The sequence below is a fragment of the Pituophis catenifer genome, unplaced genomic scaffold (assembly GCF_029215685.1).
Source record: "Pituophis catenifer annectens isolate HBS135680 unplaced genomic scaffold, rPitCat1.0.hap2 SCAF_1, whole genome shotgun sequence".
Taxonomy (NCBI): Eukaryota; Metazoa; Chordata; class Lepidosauria; order Squamata; family Colubridae; genus Pituophis; species Pituophis catenifer.
The window spans coordinates 91800614-91820521 of NW_027256881.1; the positions used below are offsets into that span (position 1 = coordinate 91800614).

Consider the following 19908-nt stretch of genomic DNA (forward strand, 5'->3'; position numbering starts at 1 on the left):
CTAGGTCCTGGCCAGTCTATGGATTCTGATTTTATATAAAAAAAAAACCTTCTGCAAACATGATAATGGAATCCTTTCTTTATTGCAGCGATAATGGGACTGATAAAGAACATAACATGATCTTAGAGTACTTTGCTGCCATTATAACTACATCCCACAATCCTTTGCATTAATGCACAGAAAGACATGAGGTACAAGCTTTAAGTTGACAAAAAGCCACTCAGTATCATCCCATCCCATTATCCTCCAAGAACAAAGTGTTCTTATTCCCCTTGGGGTAATAATTCAGAGATTTTTTTATATATATATTTTACTTCAAATACACACTTTTCCTTACTGAAAACTGCAAGCACTAACACAGTCAATTTCAATACACCTAATATGCAATCATACTGATCTGCAAATATGTCAGGAACATCTATTGTCAAAATAAATGCATTTTCTAGCCCTTCCTTCAAATAAGGACTAACTTTCTCCAGGTTATCTAGATTCAGTAAAATTGGGGTCTTGGTCTTGTTTTAGGTTTAGGGGTATATGCAGTGGTGGGATTCAAGTAATTTAACAACCGGTTCTCTGCCCTTATGATTTCTACCAACAACCAGTTTGCCAAACTGCTCAGAAAGTTAACAACCAGTTCTCCCGAAGTGGGGCGAACTGGCTGAATCCCACCACTGGGTATATGTTATGAGCAACTAACATTTATCCTTACTTCATTTAAGCAGTTTGTAAGATTGATTTATTATTAGACAGTACAGTGTTGATTCTTGGCTAGGTGGCTCAGTGGCTAAAACACTGAGCTTGTCGATCAGAAAGGCTGGCAATTTGGCGGTTCGAATCCCTAGTATAGGTCTCCTGTGTGTGCAGGGGGTTGGACTAGATGAGTTCCAACGTCCCTTCCAACTCTGTTACTGTTACTATTTTTCTAGTTTATCTGGTTGATAATAGAACATTTAACTTTCCCTTACTTTAATAAAGGGTTTCTGCAAATAGGTAAATGAGTTTTTATTAGAGTTACTAAGCCTAAATGTTTTATTCTCCTTTAAAAATCTTCATACTGGCAGAATGAAGAATTGACCTCATGTGTTAAAGAAAACTTTTTATTCAATATATTTATCAGATCCTTGCTTCTTTTGGACTTTTAACTTGTAAGTCTTTGGTGTATCTTTTAAAAAATGTTTTAATATAGTCACCATTGTGATAATATCAAAGAGATAATAGAATTAATACTATTCCATTCAATCTGCCTTATAGGAAAAAAAAACGTTGTGAGGTCTGTAGCATTCTAATGTAATGTAATCTAATCTAATGTAATCTAATGTAATCTAATCCTAGCAACAACCAATCTTAAACATTTTTGTCAGCTGTTGTACAAACTGTATTCATCTATCAGAAACTTCCATTAAATATTACTAAGACTACATTGCAATTTTAGGTAGTTCATAATGTGTCATTTCACAAATGGTCTTATTTTAGTTTTCAAGCGCAAATAAGAATGGAGAAAATAATATTGGAGATTTGAATTAGGTCTAATTACCATCTCAAGAGAAGAAACCTTGCTCTTGGCAAAATGATTTTAAAAAATCTTTTAGAATGATGTAAATGTATGGTTCAGATGTACAGCTATTTTTAAAAGACCATTGTGGACTGCACACCAGGGAAAATATTTTTTTTTTTATGTTTTCATAGAGGTTCACAACAATAACTTTCCAAAAAAAGATACGATACAGAAAAGAAGAAAAATTAAAAGTCCATTGGGAAAAAAATTCCCGCCTTCATTTGCAAATGTCACAACATAGCAATAACAAAAGAAAACATGAGAGACAACAGCTTAGGTCTCTGAGGGGAAGCTCTGCGGGAACAGAGGCAACCAGATTTCAAAAGGCCTCTTGCAAGATGGTGTTTATCAGAGAAGTAGCTTACTGAAAAGAAGCTGCTGCTTAACATTAATTTGGAAGATGTGGGACATAAAGTTTAATATCAGTCAAGCATCTCACCTCCTGTAGCTTGCTTTTCATCCTTGACACAAGTGCCATCTAAAGAGCCCACAGAATAACAGTGACATGCCTGGCATGATTGATGATCCTTTGGATGAACCTATGGAAGCAAAATCAAAGTAATGAAGTGATCTACTGGTCCTCCTGATCATGTCACTTAATCTAATTTGGAAGCTCAAGCACTATCCTTCCCTTTACTGCAAAGCTGGAGAGATTCCATGATTACTTTTCAGAAGGTTCTGTTCTTTCATTGTGTTTCTTCATATCAACACAAGTTCCTTTTATATTCCCTGTGTAACTTTCCTTTAGGTTTTCCCACTTTGAAAAAGAACTAGTAGGCTAGAGAGACTAGAATAAATACAGTTCAGAGTGCTGGGTTTGTTGTTGTTTTTTTCATTTAATATGGTAGCAACTGAAATGATGACTTGGAATTCAGAGATCAGAATTATGGATCCTTTACCCCTTTCGGCCTGAAGTATCCGTCAATGCATGTTTCACAATTGAAGCCCGCAGTGTTCTGGGTACAATTAATGCATACTCCGCCTCCAAGATATTCTCCATGGATATTCAAACTCTGCTTTTTGTTTGCCACCGTCTGATCATAGTAACATTCTTCTGCCTTCCCGTGGCAGTTGCAAGCTAAGAGCAGAAGTATATTAACAAGCATCACATCAGTCTGCACTCATGTAGAAACATTTTTTTTGCAGGAATTAACAATCTTTCATTGTTTTGATCTAAGTCCACCAGAGAGTTTCAACTATTTGAATTAATAAGTAGCCATTCACATATTATGGTGAGGAATTCATCAGTATTACCTTTCCAAATCATGTTAAGAGAAGAATCTTCTGTGCCTTTTCCAGACCTTGTCGTCTGACAATGCCAAAGTACCATTTAAAAAATCTATGTAGACTTCCAATATTTTGTAGGTTAAATAAGTTGTTGAAAAAAGTGTACTAAATGGAAGGCTATTATTAATGGGAATGATTCTGGTACTCCAGAATGATTAAATATGGTTGAATCCTTTTAAATTTTGCACTAAAATGATGATGGCACCTCATTTATTCTGACCAGTTATATGTTATTATGAACTACAATTGTTTTTAAGCTTATACCATGAGAAAGTTTTTAAGATGCTAAGACTATTTTGTTTTTTATTACAACATGCTAATATTAAAAATTGTCATTCACTATTAGTTCTAAGTTACTTATTAGGAACTTGCATTGCCTTTTATTAACAAAAAAATTAAACAGGCCTAAAGGAATGCAATCCAATAATATTAACCATTAATCGGTCCCAGTATTTTGAATGCAAAACTATAATTTATCCCATTGAAACAAATGTATTGCACATGTTACAGTTACATTAATTTCTAATAAATATACATTACCACAGTAGCTACAAACATGATATCATGTTCATCATCAAATATGTGTAATTAACCCTATCTTATTATCTAATACAATTATAATTTAAACTGTTTATTTCTAATTTCAGTTTGTTTTTTTCCACTAAGAACCACAGATAAAATTACATATAGTTTTTCCAGTTTCTCATCCAAATGACATGAAGAACTAGATGTGACTATATCACAATGAATATATATAGGTAAGCCTTTTTGTTTTGATTCATGTTATAAATCACATCCATTGAATTATTTCTGTTACCTTCACATTCATGTTTTACAAGGAAAGTTCCAGCTTGCCACGGTCTCTGATTAAATCCAGGGCAACACCGATCACAGCTTTCTCCACAAGTATTATGTTCACATGCACAAGAAGATCTCTATTGGCATGGAATGAGATAGGATAGAATGGGATGGGGGGGGTGAGGTAAGGTGAGGAGGGGTGAGGTGGGGTGGGTGGGAGGGGATGGGATGGGATGGGGTAGATGGATAGAATAGGATAGGATGTATTAAAACAATTATAAAGCTGGACAATCAGAAAATGTAAAACAGTGTCTTGGTAACATACTGGATGAAGCCATGATATGCAAGCAGACTATGATTCTATCAAAATAGCTAATGAATCAGCAGATTACATAGTTGTGTCTTATCCCTCTCTCTCTCTTATATCCAATTTCTTCCATGAAAGAAGTAGTTTTTTCAGCAGTGGAATGGCAAATCTTGATACAACCCATGTAAAATAAATGTGATATATATGCAAATAAGTAAGCTGAGGTTTTAGACAAATACAGACAAATCTAGAGAAGAATTAGATGCCAATATGCTTTCTAATGTTCTAATGCTTTCTAAAGGTAACAGCGTTCCGTGCACCTTTGGTGTTTAGTCATGCCAGCCACATGACCATGGAGACGTCTTTGGACAGCACTGGCTCTTTGGCTTTGAAACAGAGATGAGCACCACCCCCTAGAATCGGGAACAACTAGCACATATGTGTGAGGGGAACCTTTACCTTTTTATGCTTTCTAATGGTTTATTGCTTGGCAGCCAACCCACTTTTGGTTCTAAATATTTCACCATTAGCAGAGTAATCCAACAGGAATTGACTATTTCCATGATGATGATATTAATCAAGGAATCCTGCAAATCTCAGGTCACTTAGATCTATTAAGGAATGCTTTCACAACGTTTTACCCTTTCTTTCTATATGGTACACTAGATAAATTAAACTCTCTTTATGCAATAACCTTCCCAGTTTTTCTATTCAAAGAAGGTTTCACTAAGTATAGAACTGTTTATAATGAATAAACTGTCAGCGAAACCTAAGGTCACTTGTGCCCTTATTTTGAAGAAAGTTTCTTGGAAAAAATCTTTCCTTTTTTTTGGAACATAAATCTGTTTGCATAAGGCTTGCTAAAAAGGGAATATGCAGTAAAGAGAAAAAATAATTTTAATAAGTAATATGCTAGGCTTTCAATACATATGATCTCAGGTAAAGTGATGATTGATGGATATTTTTGAAGAAAGTGTTTAATACTGTGCTAGTTAATACAATTTTGATCATACAGTGCTTTTTTATAGCTAGAAAATATCTCTGTCTCACACACATGTAGACACCAATTTTAAGAAATTATTTTAGAAAATGCTAATGCAAATAAAATGATTTTTTTTCAGTCAATCAAGTCAGGTAATTAAGAAAGCATATGACTTCCCACCACCACCAATAATTCTCTTTGCTGATGGAAAGCAGCTATCAATTAGATTGAGAATAGCTTGAGTTTTTATAATTTTCCCCACCTCTTCTCCAGATTTCAGGGACTGGATGGAACACCTGGAACAGTTGTACGGGTAAGAGAATTACTAAAAGTCATATCCTTTGTAGACAGAATTAATGGAATTCATGGAAGGGTTTCAGTCCTTTACACTTTTATTATATACTTTGCACACTTACTGTTAAACTTAATAAAGCTTATTTTCAAATTAAGATGCTGAAAAGTGAGTGTTTTTCAAAATTTGATACGCCTGAAAACAGTAACAGTTATCTCAGTCATGACTTTGAGAACACTGTGAGAAGTTGTATAATCAAGACAAAAAGATTGTACACGCATATATTGTATATCTCTCTTCATATCAGAATAGTGTTGAAAAATACGTACATTTGTGGCTGGATTCAATGGGCATGCTTTTGCATGGCCATAACAGATGCACATTCCTCCTGCTGAGATGTCTTTCACAGAATAATAATACTGAAAAGAAAATTAAAAAGAAAGATCTATGTTATTATTATGTTGCAAACTGAAAACAAGAAAATATCATGTTGGTACCTAATCAAGAGCTTTAAAAAGATGGGCGCAAATCTGTGCTTTATTTTCACAAAAGTCAAGAAATAAATTTACACTGCGCAGTATTTGATTACTATGAAAAATAATTCAATAATAAGGTTCTAGGTCTTTGGGTAAAGGAACTATATTCCTTTTGCATTCTTATATGGGTTTTCCTAAATCCCAAACAAGGGATTTGCTGACATTAATTATGTTGAAATACTGTGGGCAAGGGAAAAATTTTCCCTAACTCTTTTTTCCTTTATAGTTTTTTATGTTGAAAATGGACTCAGTGAGTCAGGACATTGGAGATAATCCAGTGAGTTTCAGGAAAAAAAACCCAGCAAATATCTCTTCTTTCCTAAAAATCCTATCTCTGTAGCTACAATGTGAAGGAATCTTCTTTATATAGAACGGATATCCAGAATCATGTGAAATCATCTCTAAAGTGGCAAATTAATTAATAGTGTATGTTTAAAAGTGAAACTTTACAACTGTGCCTTCAGTTGTTTCATTAAATTTCACTAATCCACCAGCTAATATAAAACTTCCTGTGGCTATTAAAATATTTACTTGCATTTCTTGCATCATTGTCTTGCCCAAGAGTCACGCTTTATGATCCTTTACAGTAAAAATGGTCATCGGGGATCAATAACGCATATATTTAGATGACCTGAGAATAGAGCATTCATGACCTCCAGTTCATTCATAGAGCCATATTTCTAAGACGGGTCATTTGAAGCATTATTACTACTTTCTAAATCGTATGGCTAAATTCCTCTGGCTTTCCATAAAGGCGTTCAGGATAGCACTTCAAGTACTTGCTATCATTAAGATATGCCAATCTTAGCAAAAGAAGTGAAAAGAAGTTCTTTTTAAAACATTGTATAAAAGTACTACTTTATATCACTTGTTATAAAGTGACACTTTACAACTGTGACCTGGAGCACAACAATTTTTCCAGATCTTTAAGATTGGGCAAAAACAACAGGAGAAAGATTGTCTCATGCTGTAGGTAACCAGACTTAATCCTATAGAGTTTTAGAGGTCACAACTAACATCTTAAATTGCACCCAGAGGCTCATCAGTAACCAATGCAGCATACAAAACAACAGTGTTACATGGGCAAAGCAAGAAGCTTCTATAACTATTCATGCAGAAGTGCATTGGACCAGTTGTACCTTCTGATCTCCAAGAGTAGATAATTTTCTGCAAAAGGTATATCAACAAGAAAATTCTATTTAGAAAATATATCACCAATAGTATTCTCAAGTTACCTACAAGCAGGCACCTATGTGTTAACCATGGAGAACAGCAAGCATCCTCTTCTCCTCCAACATTGCTTTCTTCAGACAAGTCCCAATCCTAATGATGTATCATCAGGATGACACATTGGGTGCAGAGATTTATAATGGTACCTCTGACATTAGCAGTAGTTTACAAAAAGTGGTGCTATATGGTTTGGAATAGAATGGAATTGATTATCAGAATGAATTGTTCATTCACTGTCCCTGTTCTTGGCTTTCGATACAAATAAGAAGGGAAACATGGAAAAAAACCTCCCAATATATATTTCGGCCTTAAAAATTTATATACATTCATCCTGCTATTTTTCTTTAAACGAGCATATCAAAGAGAAATTGCTATTTCAGAAAGAACAAAAACTGATGTTTCATAATTCTGAAATAATCAAATCCTTTTGAATTCTAGGCAAAAAAAGGTACTGCAAATGCACAATCTAGAATCTTTGGCAGGACTTACTCTTCTCGTGACTATTGGATCAATTTCATTGGGATCTCTGTGTGCAAGCATCATCAAATCCGCATTTAGTGTCCGTATCCTCTGAAATCTTAAGCGAATATAACGAGCTGATGTAAACTCCAATAGTGTTGGAGAAGGATCATCTGCACTTGGCCGCCCATTGATTAAGGAGGTATGAATCTACAAAGTAGAAGAAATAAGGAGAATGGTTAGCTAATATTGTTCACTCAAAAATGATCAGGTTTGCAAAGTGGATGTAGGAATCACAGTAAAGAATTAAGTGTGGTTGTAAAATATTGTTTTCCCCTTTCGTTTATATCTTCTCCAACCCTTTGAATCTACTACAACATGGGTATTAAATCGCCATGTCACGTTGCTGTCACGTGATGTTTTGCGATGTTTTTCCCCTTTGTAGAGCTGGGGTAGGTGTGGCCTGCATGTGACGCATCCAGCCCATGGGCCACCAGTTTGACACCCCTGTTCTACAACCTTACTGGATAACCTAATGTAGTCAATTTCAGAAAAATCTGATTTTTTTAAGTAGGAGAAAAATAATTTTCTTTTGGAGGAGAATGTGAGTGGAAGGCTTCTGGATATACTATAGAAGATAATATATGTAGCTGAAGGTTGAACTGTGGAAACATTGGTGCTCTCTGAGCTGGGTTCTTTGCTTGTAGTGTTTCATTACTTGACTAAGATACCAAGGAGAAAAACACATTTCACCAATACTGACAGGACAAGCAAACTCCATATTCACTAGCACTGATGATACCTACCATGTGTCCCTGAAAATAAGATCCAACCGGAAAATAAGCCCTAGCATGATTTTTCAGGATGCTTATAATATAAGCCCTACCCCCCCACCCAATTAAGATCATTAACTAGATGGATGCATTTAGTACCATACTTCCCCAAAAATAAGACCTCATGCGTCTTTTGGGAGCAAAAAAACAAACAAACAAAAAACTGGGGAAACATGGTAGTCAAGTATTGAAATGTCTATAAGCAAACAATCAAGCTCAGAGAGTATCTAGGACTTCACCTTCTAGATGTGTCACACAGATTCATGAATATTTGCCTACAGATAACCATCAGCCACATGCTTTTCATTGGATGTGAGCAAAGAATACAGATAGGCCACACTATGCCATTTTTTACACTAAAATAGATGGTATGTGTTTTTGATTAAAATGCAGCTGAGCTATTTGACAATGGTTGTTTCAAGTCATATATATTTTGTTTATTTTTATTTTTATCTTATATTAGATTTATATACCACCCTACTCCCGAAGGACTCAGGGCGGTGAACAGCCATAAATAAAACAAATATAATATAAAATTTAAAAACAGTTAAAAAAACATATTAAATAGATTTGGCCCACTAATTAAAACACCCCTATTTTTAAGAACAGATTCGAATTAAAATTAAACAATTAAAAAGGGTTAGGCCAGCTCCGCTTGCTGGAATAAAAAGGTCTTGAGGGCACAGTGGAAAGTGCGCAAATCCAGGATCCTCCGTATCTCTGGGGAGAGCTCGTTCTAAAGGGCAAGTGCCCCCACAGAGAAGGCTCTCCCCCTGGGGGCCGCCAGTCGACACTGTTTGGCTGATGGCACCCTGAGAAGCCCCTCTCTGTGGGACCGTACTGGCCGGTGAGAGGCTACTGGTGGCAGAAGGCGGTCTTGTAAATAACCAGGTCCTGAGCCATGGAGCGCTCTAAAAGTGGTAACCAATACCTTGAAACGCACCCGGAAGACCACCGGGAGCTAGTGCAGTTCGCGCAGGAGAGGTGTTACATGGCCATGTCGCTTCAATAAGCACCGCACGGCCGCATTGTGGACCAGCTAGAGACTCCGGGTGCTCCTCAAGGGGAGCCCCATGTAGAGAGCATTACAGTAATCCAGGCGGGAAGTGATGAGGGGGTGAGTGACCATGCATAAGGAGTCCCGATCCAGAAAGGGACGCAACTGGTGAATCAGGCAAACCTGATAAAAAGTTCCCCTGACCACAGCCATCAGATGTTCTTCTAAGAACAGCTGTGTATCCAGGAGGACACCCAAGTTGCGAGCCCTCTCCGTGTGGGCCAACGACTCGCCCCCAATAGCCAGCGATGGCATCAACTGGCTATATTGGGATGCCGGAAACCACAGCCACTTGGTCTTGGATGGGTTGAGCCTGAGTCTGTTTCTCCCCATCCAGATCTGCACGGCCTCCTAGTTTGAAGCAAACTAGGAATTTTTTTTTTTTTTTAGGCCACCACAGAATAAAAATCTACTACACAGCATACTTGCCTGTTTCATACTTCTTAAATCTCAAATTTTATTTTTCCCATTTTAAAAATTATGTGCATATATATGTGTGTACACATTGCTTTTACAAACCAATATAGCATATGGTATCTTCATGAACGATTTAGCAGTTTCTTTCTTATTCACAGTTTTGATATCTGAAGGATGGTACTTCTCCAGAAATCTACCAAGTAGAGTCACAGTGTGGTTCTTTCTAACATAGAAAGAAATTGCAGCTGCTTGGCTACGATGCTTGAAGTATTTTAGTTCACTTCTTTTTCAAAACAAATTACACGAAATGATTTAACTACATCTTTTTCATAGACTTTTAAAGTGATAATAATGATTAGAGAATTTTTAATATATAGTATGAAAAATGTTTCAAATTTGAAAGGCTTTCCATATTACTAATCTTTAAAGCATCAAAACATAATTATCTGTGCATGCACACAGGCACATTTAGATGAGAGTGAAGAAAAGAGAGTGAAAGAGGTGGGGGGGAAGTGCCATCAAGTCAATACTGACTCTCAGCAACCATATAGATTTTCTTCAGGAAGTTCTGTCCCCAACATAGTCCAAATAAATAAATAAGAATGAATGATAGGAAATAGTCACAGAAATGTAAAACATATACTATAAATAAAACTTTTTCAGTATTTTAATTTAATTATTTAATTTAGCTACTTTGATAGAATAAAAGAAAGTAATAATCAATATCACCGTAATAGTATGCAGTAATACTAATAATAGTATAGATACGATGGAAAGTTTTCAAAGAACAGGTGATATTAGATGATTGTCCTCACATTGAAGCCATGTAGTGTTATGGTGTCATGCTTACTTATCTAGAAGTGTTCCTTTGTTTTTCAGAATTGTTAGATGATATATGGTATTTTTACTATAATAATTAGCAAATGCTGCAGTTAACTGAACTGACATTTTAACATTTTTTTTTTTAAAAAATAGAGATGCTGACTGAGAGTGGGGCCACTGAACAATATTCCTTCAAACCACAACTCTTACAGGCAATCAAAAGGATACCAAGTTTAATGAAATCAAACACAGCAAAAATTCTGTTACAGTGCCCTATTCTTCTGATTTTCCCAAGCCTTTGTTTTTTCCTTGAAGGTATTTCACTTCTCATCCAAGAAACTTCTTCAGTTCTAATTGAATGGTGGAGGATGGAAGGATTTATATTCCTTGAAGTCATCTGGTCATTAGGTTTAGGTTAGCACTCTTACTGAAAGTTATTGAGACCACTTAGAGGTTCAATCTGCGCCCTCAGCATTGTCTGAAGGGTCATCTGAAAAAGCTTCTTGGATGAGAAGCTGGATGTCTTCAAGGAAAAATAAAGTCCAGTTGCCTTTTGAAAAAGCACCTTTGGGACAACCATGACCTAGATGACCTAGAATCTCCACAGACATCTAAAAAAGGCCATGTAACCCTACATAAAGTCAACAGAAAGCAGCTCCATGGATATAATTATAGCAGGGAAGTATTGATGCCTTTCTATCCTTCTAACTTTCTACCATTAAGTTTTAAGTGCCTGCTCTATTTGTAGAACAAAGGCATGGGCTAGAGATTACCAGAACAGATCTTTATTAAAGTAACAGCTAACACATAACAACAGAAGCAGAACAGAACAAACTTGGCTGACAGCTGCTTAAATAGCCGGCTGTCAAACAGAGTGACCAATCGGAAGCCGCGCAGCTTCCCACTCGGCAACCCAGGAAGCTTCAACCAATCGGGGACGGGTAGCAACATACGAGTCTATACGGCGTCTTCTCTGTGAGGACTTAACAGTGCCAATAATTGTACCACCAATATTTGGCCATAGCCAATTCTTGTCTTTTGCCAGTGCCACATAACATAGTAACAATTATTCTATTCTATTCTATTGATTGCAAGGCATACAGCACTGAAGTGCTTAAAATGCATCCTTTAAACCAGCAGTGAAATGTCAAATACTGTTCATGTCATATTCTACTTCAACTAACTCAGTCCCCAAAGATCACTGGTAAATGTCAGCTTAATGAATTGTTTAGCAAATATGATTATATGCTGGGCAACTTGTACCTCAGATAGCATGAGGTAAGCATGAGCCTTTTGTCAGCATCTCTCTTTCTTCGAGCCACTTGCACCTCACTTAGAATTGTTTCTCTAATTCATTCTTTTCTCCCCTACAGCAGTGCAATTCTTGCATTTTTCATTTTTGAAGGGAAGGTAATTTGTCAAAGACAATGTCTTTTGAGAAATTTAAAGAAATTGTTCATTGTCAAAGCAATGGTTATGAATAAATCCTAGAGTAATAAGGCATTCAATTTCCTTAAAAGTATTTTGTCATGCACCTTTAAAAAGAGTTGTCATTTATTGCCATTGCAGCTAAAAGAATATATTAGTAAACCAATTATTTCAACAATAATTATGCATAATAAGAAACCTAGAGGAGCTCTATCAGAGTGACTGCGCTCCTACAGTACCCGTAGCAAATCATGAAAAAAAGTCTAGCAGATGCATTTATCTAATGTGTTCAACATGTTTTGTGTGGCTAAGTGTGTTGTGTGAACTCAAACCTTTTGGTTGTTTTAGGTTCGGTATATCATGCAAACTCAGAAAACAAAATAGTTCATATACAAGGCTAAGGGTGATGTGTAAAATGCAGTCTTTGTCTCTTGAGAGAGTTTTCTCATGAACATAGTTGTCCATAAGCACCAATTTCTGTAATACTGCTCTAGAGATGTTATCAAATAATAATCAGATTCTAGAATAGCACTTATGAATCAAAGAGATTCTACTTACTCCAAGCCTGGGGATACATTGGAATGAGATCTTTCTGATTTCTACAACAGATTCAATACAGCCCTTAAGCACCCCATTCAATATAAACCTTCTGAAGACTGGTTGGGGAACCAATGAAACTGCAGGGAAGAAGCAGGCATAGAAATACTGAACACAGAAACTATATTCTCTTTTTATAAACACTAGTTATCTGGAATAGGCCCCCATGAATATTCTTAGTAAAAATGCACTGGGTCATGCTACTAATTATTCCAGCTTCAGCTCTACACATATTACCTGAGATTAAGTCTTTACTGGAATTAAGTGTTACTCAACTCAGCTAGAAAATACTTCTGAAAGGCATATTAAAAAGTGATAGGTTGGGTGTGTCTTTTCTCAGTCTAAATTTCAGTGAGCATAATGGAGTTAAGTGCAAGTAAATGTGAAAATGATGACACTGCTAGCTGACATTAATCTCTAGCTCTTTGGGTCATAAATACTTGTTTATAGGCAGAGATCAGGGGATAGATAACTTGCAGCCTAGAGACAACTTGAATCCCTGACCAGTACCAACACCCCATGTTTCTCAGGAAAGGATTTCAAATGGTTAGGATGTTATAAGAGTAGCTATCCACCCTGTAGCCCCTTGGTTTCTTCCAAATTGTAGGCCACCTCTGTTAACAGTTATATACTTAGACAGAATTGCTACGACTAAAATATGTAATATGCATGGAAGAAAAACTGTGAGCTGGTGAGCTATATGCCTACTCACTAGTGTTCCATGGACAGTATATATCTTCCTTCTGAAGGGAAAATTTCATCACACTTTTCTGAACAAATCCAAAAGACCACAAGATTTTGTTTGAAATGTTGGTCAGCTTTCAGGTATTTTAATCCCAGTAGACAATAGAATCATATAAATAAAGGGGAGGGGGCAAATTATAATTATAAACAGGACTTCAATAAATCAAGCTTTATCAAGCTTTTTAAAAGGAAAAGAGACAGAAAAAAGATGGAATTGACTATGGGAAAAAATCAGAAATGGGTTTTGTTTTGTTTCTAATGAACCATGAGAAAGCCAATAGGATAAATATAAATGACATGCAGCTAAAACCATTTCAGATTTGTCTGCCTTTGGAGAACTGAATTATATTGGGTTTCTTGACTTTTGTTCTCTAATTATTCTGCCTTTATAGCACTGTTTCACATTTTGCTATGTATTTATTGACAAAGAAAGAACAGTATCACAAAGTTGCCTCCATATATTATGAGATCATGTAGGGATCACCTAGAGGTATGCTGAGAAAAGCTTCACAGCAATTTCCATATTCATACTGGAAACCAACTGCCATTGAGGGAATTATCTCTGCAAAATATATGGGTGTATTGATGTTTCTCTGTCCTTTGTCAATGTGATCAGAGAACTCTCCTGTGGAGACAACAGAATAGTACAAATGGGTCTGTAAGGCATTTCTATTCAAGAAATTGACCAATTAATCTTACTACAATATGAGATTCAAATTAATGGATAGAAGATGGAAGGAATTAGAACTGTTCTCTTGGCAAATAATACTGCATATGAAACAGCTGTGTGAGGGAGTCAGAAATTCAGCTTAAAATTGAAACATGACCTATCTGCACCACATCCTGTTTCATTCCAACTGAAATACCATCACAAAAACACAGATGTGACCATCCTAAATTAAAAGTATTTTAAAAACAAACAAGGTATGAAACATAATTTAGAGAAGGAATATGCAACCTTCCACCCTGACCTTGGTAGACCCTGGAAGCTAAAAACAAACTGCCAACTGAGTGGATGAGGATCAAGAGATAAACTCAGCTATGTCGTAACACTTTCTATGAAGCCAGCATGCAAGACAAGATTAATTTTTAACTATAGAAATGGAAGGAGATGTGCTACATGTCACTTAATTTCACTAACTTTTTGAGTTTAGATGTTGTAATGTGTAATGTTGCAATGTGGGATACAGAGGATGCTCTAACAGCTCTTGGAAGTTCATAAGTGGTGGTGGGATATTTTTTTGAAAAAAGTTTTTTATTTTATTTCTTATAAACATATTGTAAATGTACATTCTCTTATTCATAATTACTCACACATATACATATATTTTCTAAAGAAAAAAAGATTTTTTAATTATATTCGGGGTTGCTCTTCTACCCTTTCTTCTCCCTTATTTTACAACAATCCTTCTTCTCCTTCTTCTCTCTTTCCCCTCCCTGCCTTCTTCTATCCTTTTCTACTTTCTTCTTTCCTCCTCTCTTTCCTCTTTTCTGCTCCCTCTTCCTTTCCCCCCTTCTCCCTTCTTCCCCCACTTTCTAACCTTCTTTCCTATTCTTTTTCCCCTCCCTTTCTTCCTTTCCTTTTCCCTTTCTTCTGTTCCTCTCTCTCCTTCCCCGGTGGTGGTGGGATGTTGAGAGGCATAAAAACAATGTCCTTCACAAGACCTTGGACCTGTCGAGTAATTTCAAACAAAGTGGAGTATAAAACAAACAAAGAAATAATGAGTATTTTAATCTCACAGATTGTAAAATTGGTATCTTGTGGCTGGCCATGCAAATCACAACAGCTGTTTTCCAACAAAAAAAGTCATTTTTTCCATGACTTTTCCTAAAATCTCAAATTGAGAATTACTGGACTTCAAAACAGTCTTTGGCTAGGAGCTCCAGGCATATTATCTAATAAAGGGTGCAGTCTTTTTATCAGCTAGCATTCTATTTATTGGTTTATTTCCATTTTGTCCTCTTGCTGCTGTTCTGTTTTCTACCCTGGAGCTTTAACTCAAGTATTTTCATGAAAAATACTTCCATGAAAAAAAATTGTAGATTGATTCCATGGCTGCAGTTCATCTCAGCTTGATACATCGATAGATGCAAACAAAATGCTTCATTCCTTTGCAGTAGGGATGGCAGCAATTAATCAAGTGTTCTGATACCCTTTGTAATCAGCAAATAAATTAAAATTAAGTATATTTTGGAATAAATTAGTGTATATTGCGGAAATGGTATGTATAAAAAGCTGCATAGGAAAAATATATAGATTGGGAATCGTGAAGCTGAGAAAAATATATATATCTGGAAAGACAGGTTCAAGATGCACAGAGAAGCAACTACAGATTTTTAAAATATGGTTAGCTGAGAAGTTGGATAGAACAAAATACTAGGCAGTATTGCAGGGGCGGGTTTGAATAGAGAGAAATCAACTCTCACTTAAGACTTGGCTTGCATAGTTGAATGCAGAGAGAGGAAATGCCAACTGTCTTCCCAAAAGGAAATCAAATAAACTGAAGAAAGAACATTCAAAGGTGTATGAATTACCACAGAAAGCTGGAAAATAGAATCACAGGAAAATAAAGTACAAAAGGAAAGAAATGAAACAAAGCCTTCCATACCTGACTATGAGATAGTCCATTCTTTGACTCTCTCTATAAAGAGGAGATATTCTCTCTATAAGAAGGAGATATTGATTAAACTTGATGCTGGATTCAAGTCAGAGATTTATTTAGCAGACAAACAAAAACTCCTCTCAGCAGGGGGAGGCTTTGTGAAGATAAAAGAAAATAATCAACCTAGCAATTGAGGATAACCTAATTTGATCAAATCTGCTATCAGTAAGGTATCCAGTTTGGTCTAGTGCATGCTGGATGGAGAATTCTGAGAGCTGAAGTTCACAAGTCTTAACATTGTCAAGTTTGGAGACCTCTGGTCTAGTGGATAAGGCACCAGTCTAGAAACCAAGAGACCAGAGGTGGGATTCACTTACTGAGCCCTGGTAGTGCAGCTGACTAAAGCACTGTTATTAACATCAGCTGCCTGCAATTACTGCAAGTTCAAATCTCACCAGGCTCAATGTTGACTCAGCCTTCCATCCTTTCTAAGGTAGGTAAAATGAGGACCCAGATTGTGGGGGCAATAAACTGACTTTGTATAAAATATAGAAAAGTATGAAGGCTATTGCTTAACACATTGTAAGCCGCCCTGAGTCTCCTGAGAAGGGGGGCATATAAATCAAATAATAAAAAAAAAACTTTCCCTACTGGTTCACAAATGGGAGTGTGCGTGCACTTTGCTCACATGTGCCACCTCTGCACATGCGCAGTAGTCAAACATTATGTCTGGATGGGTGGGCGGAGCCTCCTGCAATCACCGCTACCGGTTTGTGCGACCCGGACAGAACCGGCTGAATCCCACCACTGCAAGAGACTCTTGTTCTGGTTCCGCCTTAGGCATGAAAACCAGCTGGGAGATTTTGGGCCAATCACATTCCCTCATCTCTTATTCACTTCACAGGGTTGTTATGGAGGAGGAGGAAGGTATTTTTTTGACCTTGAGTTATTTATAAAAATAATAGGTGGAAAAAAAAATATTTAAAAAAATAAAAAAAAAACACATAGTTTAAAAAGCTGTCACTGTTATGCGGATAAAAATGGGGAGTTGCTTATGAAAGGCATTTTCCCAAAAATTGGAACTGAAATGCAGCCCTAGAAATTGGTTAAAATGTATAGCATGGGAAGTTGGAAATCTCCTATATGTAGCCACAGTTACAAGGTGCAGCAGTTGGAATCCTGTATAGGAAGGTGAGCACACCAACCAAAGCAGATTGGATTAGATACAAGACATCAGGCATGTATCTTAATGGTCCAGCCAACCTAGATCTCCAACTGCCAGTCAATAGCAACCTCAATCCAATAGGAAAGAGCATAAATCCATGGAGGTGGGGTGATCAGCTGGCCAAGCAAATAGGAATGATTTGTTCCCCTACCTTCCATCTATATACATTAAAACTATGGTAAGAGTATATGGCAGCTGCATAAACTACTAATGGAGTTTGGAATTGTCAGTGTGTATGAGAGTTCATGACTGGGAAGACATGGTAACAAGGTCAGCCAATGAATAGGCATAGCAACTAAGTCAGCCAATGAGGACTGTTTGGATAGACATGGTAATGAGGTCTGCTCTGCTGAATTGAAACTGAAACTGGAAGGAGCTTGGGTGTGGCTCTGTATTAAGCTCTGAGTGCCGTGCTGAAAACTAGTCTGCTGTACTCTGCTTGTGTTTTGCTTGTAACTGCTACTACGTTTGAAGAATAAGCTATTGGTTTTGTACATTTATCTTCATGTGTTATTATGTATATAAAGAAGTTAATGAATCCTGCTGCATCAGGATTGTGTGTGTGTTTTCTGGATTTGATTTTTGCAACAAATTCTGACAGGAATAGACAATCAGGAATGTATCCTGCACAAAGTACATTGACACCAAGTATCAGTACGTAAGAGATGCCCAAGAAGAGGAAGTCACTGAAGGGAAATATTGCTATAAAGAGAGATGCTGGCAGATTGTCTCATGAAGGCTTTGCTCTGAAATTTGAGAATTGATGGGAATTTGGGATTGGTGCATGAGCCAGCAAGAATATGTTTTGGAAATGTGACTTTAATGGTACTTGTGACTTCAGTGGTGATTACTTTTCAGCACTGCACAACCTACTTTGCACAAGGTTTAACGTGATGTAGGATTTGCTCTGAGTCTCTTTCTCTCTTTTAAATTCTTCTCTTTAAATTCTTCTCTTTAAATGCCTTCTCTTTGCTGTCTTTGGGAGCATTCCCTTCTTAACTGTCTTCCTGAAAGAGAGTTACTTCCAGGTTCTTGAAATAATCATTTTTTTCTGTTAAGTTACAAAACTGCTTTACTTTCTTGTTCAGGCTAGATTTGTCCTCTCAAGAATACTCAAACACACAAAAATTTACTGCTTCATATACCAAGCACTATATTCTGCACTCTGATTATAAACTGTAATGCAAACTGCTTTTAAATCACTCACAACAATAGTTTAATCAGTGGTGGTATTCAGCCGGTTCTATCCGGTTCGGGCAAACTGGTAGCGGCGGCTACAGGAGGCTCCGCCCACCCGCCCAGATGTCATCACATCTCGTTTTTGATGCTCTGCACATGTGCGGATGACTCTGCGCATGCACGGAGGTGGCGCATGCAACTGAAGCGAGCGAGCATGTGCGCCCGCTCACATTTGCGAACCGGTAGTGAAGGTAAGTGAATACCACCCCTGAGTTTAGTATGTCTATAGTAAGCCATATTTACAGGCAAAAAGTTATGCTGGCAACATGTGCCATGTCACAATTTAATACTTACACTGAAACATCTGACATAAATACATGCACTGTGTTATTTATGCCATGATATGAATCACGTGTCATCACTTGCACACACACACAAACCCTGTGGACACCTGTGAATATTAAATAATACTAAGTTTATATTAGCTTATGAAGTAGAAATTAATTCTGTGAATATGAACAGATGCAAAACTCATACAATCAGAAGACTCATGGTCTAAAGCTTACTTTGTAAATGCTTCAGGCATTTCCTTTCTAAGATGTATTCATAAAAATATGCATGGCTATAAAAAACTATAACTATTTGGGTTATAAGATGCTTTCATAAGAAATAACACAGTAGAAAAACCCTGGTTCTCATGGTGGCCCATCAGAAGAAATAAGTAAGACTAAAGCCATCGTCTCTGAAGCCCAACATCTGCACACTGTTATCATGGCATAAAGAAACTGGAATAAATAAAGTATTGCAAATGTGAGATTACCGTATTTTTTGGAGTATAAAACGCACCTTTTCCCCCAAAAAAAGAGGGTGAAAATCTGGGTGTGTCTTATACTCCGAATGTAGCCCCGCCCAGCTTCTCATATGGAGGTTTCAGAGGCTGAAAAAAATATCAGAAACAAAGCTTCAGAAAAGAAGCCCTCAAACAGAGCTTCAGAAAAAAAGCCGCCCAGAGTTTCAGAAAAGAAGCCCCCAAACAGAGCTTCAGAGGCTTTTTTTCTGAAGCTCTGTTTCAGAGGCTTTCAGAAGCAGGAAAAAAAAGTTTTTTCTGAAACAGAGTTTCAGAAGCAGAAAAAAAAGCAAAAAAAAAAAAAAAAAAAAGCAAGGCACAGAGCTCACAACCAAGGAACCTGTTGCTAAAATTCACTTCTGGGAACAGCTGATTGAGGGTATTCCAGGAGGCTGATCCACCTGCCAATCAGCCTTTTTCTTATTTCCCTCCCCAAAAACTAAGGTGCGTCTTACACTCCGGTGCGTCTTATACTCCGAAAAATACGGTATATGTTTCAGAAAACATTATCCACAGCTTTCTGGCTTTTTCTACATGGCAAGTGCTGTTCATGGCAATATTATAAGAAGACTGAAACCTTTTCACCCTTCCATGGTGCCAAATTGTTCAGAACAAATTGTTCCTTGTGTGCTTAGTAAGTGGTTACATTTCATATCATTTGAACCATATTATCCTAAGCCGCCCTATGAATCACGTTATTAATCATTGCT

General features: G+C 36.8%; 1 protein-coding gene across 1 annotated transcript in view; it reads right to left on the bottom strand.

The window, feature by feature from the left end:
• The window catches only part of LAMA2 (laminin subunit alpha 2), a 350257-nt gene that overhangs the window by 292431 nt on the left and 37918 nt on the right, over positions 1-19908 (bottom strand). Inside the window, exons 5-9 of the mRNA XM_070931786.1 lie at positions 7477-7656; positions 5551-5640; positions 3660-3777; positions 2455-2633; positions 1995-2094 (exon numbers count right to left, since the gene is read on the bottom strand). Coding sequence (XP_070787887.1) covers positions 1995-2094; positions 2455-2633; positions 3660-3777; positions 5551-5640; positions 7477-7656 — 667 coding nt within the window. The remainder of the gene's footprint in view (positions 1-1994; positions 2095-2454; positions 2634-3659; positions 3778-5550; positions 5641-7476; positions 7657-19908) is intronic.